The following is a 13,473-nucleotide window of genomic DNA, read 5'->3' as shown; positions in this document are numbered from 1 at the left end:
AACTCAGTCCATCTTTACCAGCCTGCTCTAAGCCACGTGCTGGGTGTGATGCTGTTGATCAATCCTGATGTACTCTCCAGATGTCTGTCTGTGGAAAGAGGCAGAGCATGTGTGCCCTGTCCTTTTATATGGATTGTGAAGTGCCCCCGTGTGGTAATGCCACCTCTGGGTGTCCTGATTACCTATTGGTTGTGTCCTGTTGTAATGACCCATTGGCTGTATGTCTGCATGTCATTACATCTCTGGTGCTCCCTCTAGTGGTTACTTAGTTGTAGTGTATTTACATCAACCCCTTGTCTATATACAGTGATGCAAATCACCACATTACAGACGATTTTCTTAAAAGCAATTCATCCCAGTGAGAACTGCCATCCCTTTGATTTCATTCACAGCCTCGAGGGGAAATTATGAACCTTCACTTGAAACATTATAGTTTGGCGGAGATCAACAGTTCATTGAGAGGACGAATAGACTGAACTGGGGTTTATTGCTCCACTGCTGTTTATCAAATCGCCTTTTGTTACTCAAGAAAAAAAATCATAGCATTGTTTCAAAGTTTGTTTCTTGTCCTCAGAACACACACTGAGTTGACACAGAAAAAATACTGTGTGTTTCATAACATTCACAAAACGCACAACACATTCTATTATTAAATGACAGACTTGTTTCGATCTAATCATTGCTTTGGAATGTGAGGAGACACAAAATGTGACATTTATTCTGCTAAGCAGTAATACAAGTCAGTCTTTCTTGTCTCAGCTTCCTTGCTGAGCACCAAAAACATGTATGAATATATTTTTGTTTTCCTTTTGCGTTTCCTGACAAAGTAATAATGATTCTCAATTCAAAATCTTCAGAATGAGGTATCCCAGAGCATATTTAAACAGGATAAAACAAATTGGGTATAATACATTCCAACTGAAGTCAGAAGATTGGGGATTCAATACGCATTCCAGAAACCTGACCACCAAATCTACACTGATATCCCCAGGGCTGTAATGAGGGAATGAATCCACGCGTTGACACGCCATCTCAACCCTCATTCCCAAGCAGCTACTCAACAATGTCATCCATCTCGGTGGCACATGTGGAGACATTGACTTCAGTCGTGGTCTGTTGCTGTTCCTTACACGGCTGCCGCATTTCCAAATATATCAGGGTCAGCCGGTAAAACTGTAGTGTTAGTACCAAAGCATTCTTGATTGTGAAGAACAAAAGCATCTGGTGAACAATCCCTTGATGGAACATGAGGAACAAGCGGAAAATAAAGAAGGGTCCGTCTTGTATCAATACACTTATGGTAATATTCCAGAGATCTGCGCTATTTTTGAACAGATGTGCTTTTCGGTCTGAAGTGTTCCCATGTGGACGTTGTCCTTCAGTTTTCTGCAGCACTGCAATTTGATAAGCAAACATAAATTTTAGAACTGTTTTGAAATTAATATGCTTTTTGAGTTGTTGGCCGATTTTAGTGGGGTGATTCGCGCTGGGTTTTTTGGTGCAATCCAGACCGGTATTCACCAACACTTAAGTCATTTATTTGGAGCTTGGGAAGTTTCTCATCAGTAAATCCCAAGACCGCCTCCAAAAAGGGTGCCTCGATCTCAAAGTGAAGTTGAGGGTCCACCAGCCATGGATACAGAGACCCCCGGCAGACATGGGCAACAGCCCAACCCTCGACCACCGAGGAGCAACCTCTCCCCCATCACTAAAGGTTAGCGTGATACCCCCCATCACCCAGGCATGAGGGTGACCCTGCCCCACATCCATCCATGATCGTGGGCTTTGGGCATCGTCCACCTACTTTCAGGAATATTCTGCTGAGGGGCCTTCCACCTTTATTGCTCCCCCTTTCAGCAACCCACTTTCAGGCTCCCCCCTTCACCTTCCCACCATTCATAACCCCCTCTTCAACCCCCCACTTTTCGTACCCCACCTTCACCCCCGTTTAATGGTTATGGCCCCCCTCAGGTCCCGCCCCTTGGTTGTACCAACCTGGCACTGCAAAACTTCCACCTGGGCACTGCCCTGGCAACCTGGCAGTGGCAACCTGTCACCCCTGCCAATGGCCTCTGAGCGGAGACCAGTACTAATCCACGCCCGAGTGAGGCTTCGCCGGTGACTTCCAGGAGACAGGTCAATGTGGCCCAGGTGAATGTGGCCTCATATGAACTGTGCATATTTAAATGAGCCTATTGGATCTTTTATATATGACTACCTTCGGGGCATGATCCAGATCACGCTGCACGTCATGAGTCGGGTGACCTGCAATTGGCTTGGTACCTGGCATAAAACCCATTTTGGGCCTTTCCCACTGTGCGCAATGGGATTAACGCCAGATGCAACGGGATTGGTGCAGGGCGCAATGGGGTGGGAAAACTGCCCGTTGTTTTTATATCTTCACACTCTCACCATGGAAAACAATGTGAGGTAATGGAAGGATTTGGCGGCTATTTAAGTCTGACAGGCCATAATGCACACACTTCTTCCATGGCCATAACCATCTTTATATGTCCCTTATGGCAGGATGACTTTATATTCTGCTCAATTCATACAATAAAGGGACATCACCGGTACTCAATGTACACAAGTACCTCACTAGATATTAGCCCAGAAGTCTGCCAGAGCTCTGGTCTCCATTCACTGGGCCTGTCCAAAGTGGATTTCAAGAGCTTCACCTTCTGGGTCAATGGAGGAGGTTTGATTACACAAAATACAACAAGTCCCCAATGACATTTCATCCATCAGTCACACTAAGTAAACTGAGCAAGTTCATCACACTTCAATTATTAACCTCAGAAACACAAAGCAAGTCCCCATCATATATCTCATTGCATCAACTAGCACCATACAAAACACAGAACGAGTCATGGACCATTTAGTTCCTCAAGCCTGTTTCATAATTCAATGAGATTATGATTGATCTGTGACCTAACTCTATATCCCAACAAGGGCTTTGTATAGCTGAAGCCTAACCTCTACCACTTTGTATTCTAGTCTTCTAGCTATATAAAAAAAGGCATTCAATGAGCCCTTTCGATTATTTTCTGTACCCATTGATGGCATTTCAATGTTCTAGGTATCTAGACCCTCAAGTCTCTTTGGACCTGCACTGTTTCTAGCTTTTCACCATACAGAAAGTACTTTGTCCTATCCTTCTTATGTTCACACCTGCCCATACTGAAATTCATTTGCCACAGTTTTGCCCATTCACTTCATCTATTATTGTCTCTTAATAATTGATGCTTCCATCTCCAATGCTTAAAATGATTCCAATCTTTCTGTCATGGAAAAACTCACAGTGGCTCTCTGTCCCATCATCTAAATTGTTAATGAATACAGTGAATTGTTCAGGCCCCAACATGTATTGCTGTAGTATACCATTTGCCACATCTTGCCAATTACAGTACCTCATCATTATCCCATTGTCTTCTGAGGCGAAGTTAATATCTTAATCAGGTAAATAATTTTCATCCAATTCTATGAGCTTCAACTTTAGTTAACAAACTCTTGTAAGAAATTTTCTGAACATTCATATACATAACATCCATGGACATCTTGCTGTCCACTGATTCAAACACTTTCTTCAAAAACTTTTATCAGATTCACCACACATGATGTACCTTTATAAATGCTGGCTGGCTCTCTCAGAGGGGCTGAAAACATTTTGCCGTACTCAATTACATTCAAGTAATTCCTCAATAACACTTGAACTTTCTTAAATAGCAGAGTTATGTGAAATTTTCATAACTAAAGGGTTATTGATTTGAGAACGCATTGGAAGGTTATAGTTAGGGCATCTGGAAAATTCTCACCTACTTCCTTTCAAATCCTGGGATAGAAACTATCTGATTCTGGGAATGTGTCACTCTTTAGTGCAATTAGATTCTTCATTGTTGTTACTTGGTTCACATTAATTCTTGTGAGCCCCTATCCCTGATTCAATATTAGACCCCCTGGGATGCTTAGAATGACGTCCCTTTCCCCCACTGTAGCTTCTGAGCAATCAGTTACAAAGCAATCAGTCAACATGTTCATCATTTATTTATTTTCATTGACAGTATCTCTACGCCCAATTTTCAAGGGGTTCCCATTGCTCCCGGACATTTTTCGAATATAACTGTGAGCATTTTTATGTTCATTTTGGTATCCCTTGCATATTATATTTTTATCATATTCCCTTTTCATAGCTCTTACTATCTGTTTTGTTATCTTTTGCTGTTTCTTTGTACCTCTCCCTGTCTCCAGGGACCGCTACATCTTCGGCATAAACTATTTTCGAAATGGGGAAATGCTTAGGAAATCAGAAGCACAAAGGGACTTGGGAGTCCTTGTTCACGATTCTCTTGAGGTTAATGTGCAGGTTCAGTCAGCAGTAAGGAAGGCAAATGCAATGTTAGCATTCATGTCAAGAAAGCTAGAATACAAGAGCAGGGATGTACTTCTGAGGCTGTATAAGGTTCTGGTCAGATTCCATTTGGAGTATTGTGAGCAGTTTTGAGCCCCATATCTAAGGAAGGATGTGCTGGCCTAGGAAAGGGTCCAGAGGAGGTTCACAAGAATGATCCCTTGAATGAAGAACTTGTGTACGAGGAACGGTTGAGGACTCTGGGTCTGTACTCGTTGGGAGTTTAGAAAGATGAGGGGGGATCTGTGTGAAACTTATAGGATACTGTGAGGCCTGAATAGAGTGGACGTGGAGAGGATGTTTCCACTTTTAGGGGAAACTAGAACCAGAGGACACCATCTCAGACTAAAGGGACGATCCTTTAAAACAGAGACGAGGAGGAATTCTTTCAGCCAGAGGGTGGTGAATCTGTGGAACTCTTTGAAATGAAATGAAATGAAAATTGCTTATTGTCACAAGTAGGCTTCAAATGAAGTTACTGTGAAAAGCCCTTAGTCGCCACATTCCGGCGCCTGTTCGGGGAGGCTGGTACGGGAAGATTGCCGCAGAAGGCTGTGGAGGCCAAATCACTGAGTGTCTTTAAGACAGAGATAGATAGGTTCTTGATTAATAAGGGGATCAAGGGTTATGGAGAGAAGGCAGGAGAATGGGGATTAGAAAATATCAGCCATTATTAAATGGCAGAGCAGACTTGATGGGCCGAGTGGCCTAACTCTGCTCCTATGTCTTATGGACTTATAGTCTTGATTTTTTCCAAGGATCTTTCTTTGGTTTATGTTGCCTCTTACCGCTTTTCTCGTTTTTGGCTTTTCTTGGCAAGTTGAACTGAAATTGGTTCTGTATTAGGTTAAATTCTATTTTAAATACCTTGCACTTACCTTCTGTCATTTTACCCATTGACAGATTTGCCCATTTTACTGTGGATAGTTTCTTGCTACAAGGTGTCGCACTCAGCATTCTGGATGCACATCCCACACTCTTTATTCTTTTCCACTCATTGTGCTTGTTGGATTCGATCAGTTTCTTCTTTCTCTATCTTACTCTATACCCTGTTGGTGACACCAATCCAGCTCTGAGCCTGGACATCCCTGTCGCACCTTATGGCATGAACTAACGCAAAGCAATAATGTCCCCACCACACCTTATTCCATGAACCAAGCCCACAAATAACATGCTCCATCACGTCGCACTGCATGAACCAACACCATAGCATGTTATACTCTTGCAAAAACTAAATAAAAGCATTTTCCAAAACACAAAATATACATGAAAATGATCATTGCAAACATATAGGGCAGCACGGTAGCATTGTGAATAGCACAATTGCTTCACAGCTCCAGGGCCCCAGGTTCGATTCCCGGCTTGGGTCACTGTCTGTGCGGAGTCTGCACATTCTCCCCGTGTGTGCGTGGGTTTCCTCCAGGTGCTCCGGTTTCCTCCCACAGTCCAAATGTGCAGGTTAGGTGGATTGGCCATGCTAAATTGCCCTTAGTGTCCAAAATTGCCCTTAGTGTTGGGTGGGGATAGTCTGGAGGTGTGGACCTTGGGTAGGGTGCTCTTTCCAAGAGCCGGTGCAGACTCGATGGGCCAAATGGCCTCCTTCTGCACTGTAAATTCTATACACAAAATATTCAGAGAGAATAGAGAGCACTGTTAAAATTTACCTGTAAGGTCCAAGGGAAACTGTAGCATACTCCATGTCCAAATAGCCAGAATGGCATATACCAGCTCAGCATGGCACCTGAAATCACCATTACAGCTAGTTAGTTAATGATGCATAACTCCAATCACACTGATGCTATTTTCTGCTCTGTAGCCCACCTGACCTCCTTCTCCGACAGGGTTTCACTCTTGAACTCCAGTATATCGGCAGCAATCCCGACAAATGTCAGAAGGAGCTGGGATAATTGGTCTCGGTTGACTCCAACGCCCATAGGAAGTATCCATTTCCCTATTATCAGCAGGATCAGGAGTGTCTGGTGAAAGCTTAGATTCCAGTCGAGTGTGGAATTCAAAAAGTTGATGACCTGAAAAATGATTTAAGCCAAGAAATGAGACGAGAGAATGCAAGGAATTTACGGGACTCTGGGGTGAATTCTCCGCCGACGGGATTCTCCACACCCCTGCCCACAGCTTTCCCAGTGGCCTGAGGTGGCTACAATGGGAAATCCCATTGACCAGAGGTGGGAACGGAGAATCCCATTGCTAGCGACGGCGCGCCAAGAAACACATGGCTGGGGAGGCGGATAATTCTCTATAATTGAAATTACATTGCATGTTCACAGAATTGAGATCGAGTCGATTTAAGGAACAATGACTGGATTCTGCAGAAATCGGCGGGGCGGGCAACAACGGCGCGAAGGTGTGGCGTGAACCACTCCGGCATCGGGCCTCCCCAAAGGTGCGGAATCCTCCGCATCTCCAGGGGCTAGGCCGGCGGCGGAGTGGTCTGCGCCGCGCTGGCCGGCGCGGAAGGGGCTTGGTGCCACGTCAACCGGTGCCGAAGGGCTTCCGCCGGCTGGCGCTAGTTGCCGCATGCACAGGAGTGCCAGCGTCATCCCAGAGCACGCACAGAGGGGGTTCGTCTCCGCACCGGCAATGGGGGACCGGTACAGCCGACGGTGCGGAGGAATAGAGTGCCCCCACGGCACAGGCCCGCCCGCGGATCGGTGGGCCCCGATCGCGGGCCAGGCCACCGTGGGGGCACCCCCCGGGGCCAGATCGCCCCGCGCCCCCCCCAGGAGCCCGGAGCCCGCCCACGCCGCCTTGTCCCGCCGGTAAGGTAGGTGACTTAATTTACGCCGGCGGGACAGGCAATTTATCGGCGGGACTTCGGCCCATCCGGGCCGGAGAATCGAGCGGGGGGGCCCGCCAACCGGCGCGGAGCGATTCCCGCCCCCGCCGAATATCCGGTGCCGGAGACTTCGGCAACCGGCGGGGGCGGGATTCACGCCAACCCCTGGCGATTCTCTGACCCGGCAGGGGGTCTGAGAATGTCGCCCCAGAGATCTCGGGCGAAATTCTCCCCCAACGGCGCGATGTCCGCCGACTGGCGCCAGAAACGGCGCCAATCAGACGGGCATCGCGCCGGCCCAAAGGTGCGGAATGCTCCGCATCTTTGGGGGCCGAGCCCCAACATTGAGGGGCTAGGCCGACGCCGGAGGGATTTCCGCCCCGCCAGCTGGCGGAAATGGCGTTTGTTGCCCCGCCAGCTGGCGCGGAAATGCGGCGCATGCGCGGGAAACTGTCGGCGGCCGCTGACGCCGTGGCGGAGGCGGAAGGGAAAGAGTGACCCCCACGGCACAGGCCTGCCCGCGGATCGGTGGGCCTCGATCGCGGGCCAGGCCACTGTGGGCGCACCCCCCGGGGTCAGATCGCCCCGCGCCCCCCCCAGGACCCCGGAGCCCGCCCACGCCGCCTGGTCCCGCCGGTAAATACCAGCTTTGATTTACGCTGGCGGGACAGACAATTTCTGGGCGGGACTTCGGCCCATCCGGGCCGGAGAATTGAGCGGGGGGTCCCGCCAACCGGCGCGGCCCGATTCCCGCCCCCGCCCAATCTCCGGTACCGGAGACTTCAGCGGGGGGCGGGGGCGGGATTCACGGCGGCCAACGGCCATTCTCCGACCCGGTGGGGGGTCGGAGAATGACGCCCCTGAAGTAGAGTTATGTTTGTGCACATGTTTTTACTGGGTTGATTGTTGAAGTATTTTATTGTTTATTGGAAAAAGGGGAAAAATGAAGCAAGGTGAAATTCGTAAGCAGCATTGGTGTTTTATGCAGAAACATATAATGCAAAAGCAAATAGATTTACCACGTCGATTGAATTACTCGAATTCTCTGGTCTTTTCACAGGTTGCTCTTCAGTTGAAAGATTGTAGGAGATTTGATCAGTTGAATGAACAAAATGCTGTAAATGAATTTTCATACGTTAATGGCATTGTCTGGGTCTTTAGAAAGCCACACATTGCAGAACTCTAGAATTAGTGTTCATTCAATGATCTCTTGGTGTGTGTGTCGGAAAGTAAGTGGACAAGCCACACAAACCATCAAATTGAGGGCTCCTTCAGCAGCTCAGCCCTGGCATTTGGACCTCACAAGACCAGCCTGTTGCCTTCATTGCCACCCTGCGTGGTGTCCTACCTACCCACTGTCCTGCCCTTCTTGCAACTTGTCAACCTTGACTGCCGTCCCTGTTCTTTCCGAACTGACTGCCAAATGACAAACAATTAAGCCCCAACATTTCTGGGCACCCCTGGTGTCTGGGGTGGCTCCCCCATGTCTGTGGGGAGCTGTGATATTTGTGAGAGCAATCAGTGGCATATTGGCCAAGGTTGAAGACCTTTTGCAATCTTCAGCTCCAAGCCATCAGATAAACTGCACTCCCACGAACTACCCTCCAACACTGCTGCCCCCCACCCCCACCCCCAGGGCACCTCACCCTCAGCCCCCCACTCAATGTCAGGAAAGCAGATTATCTGCTCATTTACCAGAAAATTCCTGATAGAAAAATACCGTGTGTAATGCTGGAATACCTTTATAACACTCTGGTTAAGCCATAACCAGAGCATTGCATCCAGTGGGGTCATCTGACTTGGGGTGGAATGAGAATGTCATCGAGAGGGTGCAGGAGAGATTTGTCAGATTGGCTTGAGAGGTGGGGATTTTAGTTCCAAGGTCTGATTGGAGGAGTTGGGGTTGTTTGCCTTAAGCAGCGGAGATTGAGGGGAAATTCGATAGAGGTGTACAAGATTATTACAGGTTTTAGATAAGGTAGACAAAGAAAAGATGTTCCCATTAGCAGAATGTACAAGAACTAGGGGGACAGATGTAAAGTTTTCATGAAAAGATACGGTGGTGGGGGAAGGTTGAGGGGGGGGGGGGATTGTGAGATGTTTTATGCATCAAGTGGTAATGACCTGGAACTCTGGTTGAAGGCACTAATTTACACCTTTGGTCCAAGGCAGAATTTTGAGGCCTTTTACCTTGTGCTGTAGTACATGTTTTAGTAGTAATAATAATCTTTATTGTCACAAGTAGGCTTACATTAACACTGCAATGAAGTTACTGTGAAAAGCCCCGAGTCATCACATTCCGTCGCCTGTTCGGGTACACGGAGGGAAAATTCAGAATGTCCAATTCAGCTAACAGCATGACTTTCGGGACTTGTGGGAGGAAACTGGAGCACCCAGAGGAAATCCATGCAGACACGGGGAGAATGTGCAGACTCCGCACGGACAGTGTCCCAAGCCGGGAATCGAACCTGGGACCCTGGTGCTGTGAAGCAACAGTGCTACCCACTGTACTACTGTGCCGCCCGTATCTGCCTGTTCCTTAGTCAGAGCAGCTATATGACAGAGAACCACTTTGAATTAATCATGTTAAAACCCTAATGTAATGTTGTGTGCATTTAAACATCTGTAACAACTATTAATGCCATTCTGGGTCTTTGCTGAAGGTGATGATGAACATCTCAAATGGTACAGTAACGTATGTACGAATGACACCCCCCTGGAAATGCTTTCAGATATATGCAGGTAAGGGCGTCCGTTAGGCAACAGGTGGTGGAGTTTCCACTGCTGCCGGCGCGCAGTGTCCAGGACAGGGTGCTTTCGGGGGTGTGGGTTGGAGAGGGTAGGATCTCGGCAACTTGTCAGGTGATGCAGGAGGAGGAGGAGGCCTCGGCGGAGGAGTTAAAAAGTAAGTGGGAGGAGGAGCTGGGGGAGGAGATCGACGAGGGTATGTGGGTGGATGCACTGGGAAAGGTAAACTCTTCCTCCTCTTGCGCGAGGCTCAGCCTGATACAATTTAAGGTGCTGCACAGGGCGCACATGACCGGGGGCAAGCCGGATTTTTGGGAGTGAGGACAGATGTGAGAGGTGTTCGGGCAGCCCAGCAAACCACACCCACATGTTCTGGGCATGTCCAGCGTTGGAGGAGTTCTGGAGGGGCGTAGCGAGGACGGTGTCAAGGGTAGTGAATTCCAGGGTTAGGCCTAGCTGGGGGCTTGCAATATTTGGGGTGTTGGACGAGCCGGGAGTGCAGGAGGCGAAAGAGGCCGGTATTCTGGCCTTTGCGTCCCTGGTAGCCCGGCGAAGGATTCTGCTTCAGTGGAAGGATGCGAGGCCCCCAAGCGTGGAATCCTGGATTAGTGACATGGCAGGGTTTATTAAATTAGAGGAGGTGAAAATTGCCTTAAGGGGATCTGTGCAAGGGTTCTTCAGGCGGTGGCAGCCGTTCCTAGACTTCCTGGCGGAGCGTTAGGAGATGGTCAGCAGCAGCAACCCGGGGGGTGGGGGGGAAGTTTGTGTCTGGTAGGGGATGCACTATTGTTTACTGTTTAACGTTTATTTGTTTATTTATGCACTTTTGTTCTTGTTGTTTTATTATTTGTGTAAAGGGGGGGGGGGGGGGGTTCTATTTTTCTGTTGTGATAATCTGTGAAAAAGTTTGAATAAAAATTTTTTTTTTTTTAAATGTACGAATGACAAGAGGAGCAAAGACAGACAATTGCAAAATTTCTTCTGCAGCTTGTGGAATCTGAGTAGGACACAAGATACGTTTGCTAAGTACACGTGATTGAAATCAGTGTCAAAGACAAGAGTGGTTTGAAGACAAGGCATCAATAAATTGTCAGGAAGGGAGGAATCAGTCCTTCAGCTTGAAAAATTGTCATGTCACCATGCTATTTAATAAAGGTGAGAGGGAAACCAGGAAATTAAAGTATAGACCGGCGAATTTAACATCTGTTTTCAAAAAATTGCTGGAGTCTATAACTAAAGATCAGGGGCGGGGTTTTCCCGTCTGCCAGCCACGTTTCCTGCCTGGCCGCCCCCTCCGGCAACGGGTTTCTCCGTTCCCGCAACTGATCAATGGGTTTCCCATTGTGGCCACCCCATTTCGTCGGAAACCATGGGTGTGCTGCCAGCCGACTGGAGGATCCGACCAACAGACAATTCCGCAGCAGATGACTGCACACCTTGAAAATTTTCAGCATGGATTTATAAATAAATAAATAATCGCTTATTGTCACAAGTAGGTTACTGTGAAAAGCCCCGAGTCGCCATATTCCAGTGCCTGTTCGGGAGGCTGGTACGGGAATTGAACCCGCGCTGCTGGCCTTGTTCTGCCTTACAAGCCAGCTGTTTAGCCCACTGTGCTAAACCAGGCCTCTGATGTTGCGAAGGTAGGTAATGCCTGACGAGCGTAATTGAATTTTTTGAAGGGATGAATAAAGCAGTGGAAAGGGGTGTGTGTACAAATATAATTTATATTGACTTCCAGATGGCATTTGATAAAGTCCCTCGTAGAAACATAGAAATGGGAGCAGGAGGAGGTCATTCGGCCCTTCGAGCCTGCTCAGCCATTCATTATGAACATGGCTGATCATTCAACTCAATCGCCTGATCCCACTGCCCCCCCCCCCCCTATCCTTTGATCCCCTTCACCACAAGAGCCATATCTAACTCCTTCTTGATAACATACAAAGTTTTGACCTCAACTGTTTCTTGTGGTACCAGATTCCACAGGCTTGCCACTCTCTGAGTGAAGCAACGTCTCCTCACCTCAGGCCTAAAAGCTTTACCTCGTATCCTGAGACTATGACCACTAATTTCAGACAATGCCACCATCGGGAACATCCTCCCTGCATCTACCCTGTCAGAATTTTATAGGTTTCTTATATATTTTATAGCAATCTATAGCCATTCAGATAATAATCTGCCTTCTTACTTTTGCTACCAAAGTGGATAACTTCAGATGTATCCACATTATACTGCATCTGCCATGCATTTGCCCACTCACCCAGCTTGTCCAAATCACACTGCAGCATCTCTGCATCCTCTGCACAGCTCACCCTCCCACCCAGCCTTGTGTCATCTGCAAATTTGGAGATATTGCATTTTGTTCCCTCATCTAATTCATTGATATATATTGTAAATAGCTGGGGTCCCAGCACTGATCCCTGCGGTACCCCACTAGTCACTGCCTGCCATTCGGAAAAATACCCATTTATTCCTGCTCTTTGTTTCCTGCCTGACTACCAGTTTTCTAGCACTTTAATTTTACACACTAATCTCTATGTGGGACTTTGTCGAAAACCTCCTGAAAGTCCAAATAAACCACTGGCTCCCTGTCATCAACTAGTTACACTCTTGAAGAATTACAATAGATTTGTCAAGTATGATTTCCCTTTCATAAATCCATGCTGACTGTCCGATCCTGCCACTGTTTTTCCAAGTGCTCTACTATTAAATACTTTATAATGGACTCTAGAACTTTTCCCACTGCTGACTGGTCTATATTCCCTGTTTTTTTCTCTACCTGCCTGTTTAAAAAGTGGGGTTATTTTTGCTACCCTCCAATCTGCAGGAACTGTTCCAGAATCTTGGAAGATGACCACCAATGCATCCACTATTTCTAGGGCCACTTCCTTAAGTACTTCCTTAAGTGAAGACAGAACCAAAGCATGTATTTAGTTGGTCAATCATTTCTTTGTTCCCCATTATAAATTCCCCTGTTACTGACTGTAAGTGACCTACATTTGTGTTCAATATTTTTCTCTTCAGATGTCTACAGAGGTTTTTACAATCATTTCCTATGTTCCCCGGAAAATTACTCTCATATTCTATTTTCCCCTTCTTAATCAATCCCTTGGTCCTCCTTTGCGGAATTCTAAACTGCTCCCAATCCTCAGGTCTGTTGTTTTTCCTGGCCAATTTGTATGCCTCTTCCTTGGATCTAATACTATCTCTAATTTCCCTCATAAGCCATGGTTTGGCCATCTTTCCCATTTAACTCTTCACACGCTGAAGCTGAGGTTCATGGGGTTAAAGGCAAATTATTGATCTGAATGGTATATTGGTTGAAAGATAGGAGGCAATGACCCATTCCTATATTCCTAAATTCCTAAGTGTGAATAGGGTAGATTGTGATGGGCGTCTCATGTACATTTACACATGTGGGATACAAAGCATTGTGGTTGTGTCACTAGACAAGTAGCCTGTGTTACACAGAAAATCGACTTTGGCATTTTGGGAATTTAAATTCTGCTTTAAAAAAAAGTTG

General features: G+C 47.1%; 1 protein-coding gene across 1 annotated transcript in view; it reads right to left on the bottom strand.

Moving 5' to 3' along the window:
* Positions 1–468: 468 nt before the first annotated feature.
* Positions 469–13,473, bottom strand: part of tmem26b (transmembrane protein 26b) — a 59,484-nt gene continuing 46,479 nt past the window's right edge. Inside the window, exons 3-6 of the mRNA XM_072478828.1 lie at positions 8,222–8,317; positions 6,230–6,435; positions 6,073–6,149; positions 469–1,394 (exon numbers count right to left, since the gene is read on the bottom strand). Of these exons, the coding sequence (XP_072334929.1) occupies positions 1,054–1,394; positions 6,073–6,149; positions 6,230–6,435; positions 8,222–8,317 (720 nt within the window). The 3' untranslated portion in view covers positions 469–1,053. The remainder of the gene's footprint in view (positions 1,395–6,072; positions 6,150–6,229; positions 6,436–8,221; positions 8,318–13,473) is intronic.

This window comes from Scyliorhinus torazame, chromosome 16 (assembly GCF_047496885.1).
Source record: "Scyliorhinus torazame isolate Kashiwa2021f chromosome 16, sScyTor2.1, whole genome shotgun sequence".
Taxonomy (NCBI): Eukaryota; Metazoa; Chordata; class Chondrichthyes; order Carcharhiniformes; family Scyliorhinidae; genus Scyliorhinus; species Scyliorhinus torazame.
Note: the sequence above shows the minus strand (reverse complement) of the source record. Positions and strands in the feature narration are given on the sequence as shown.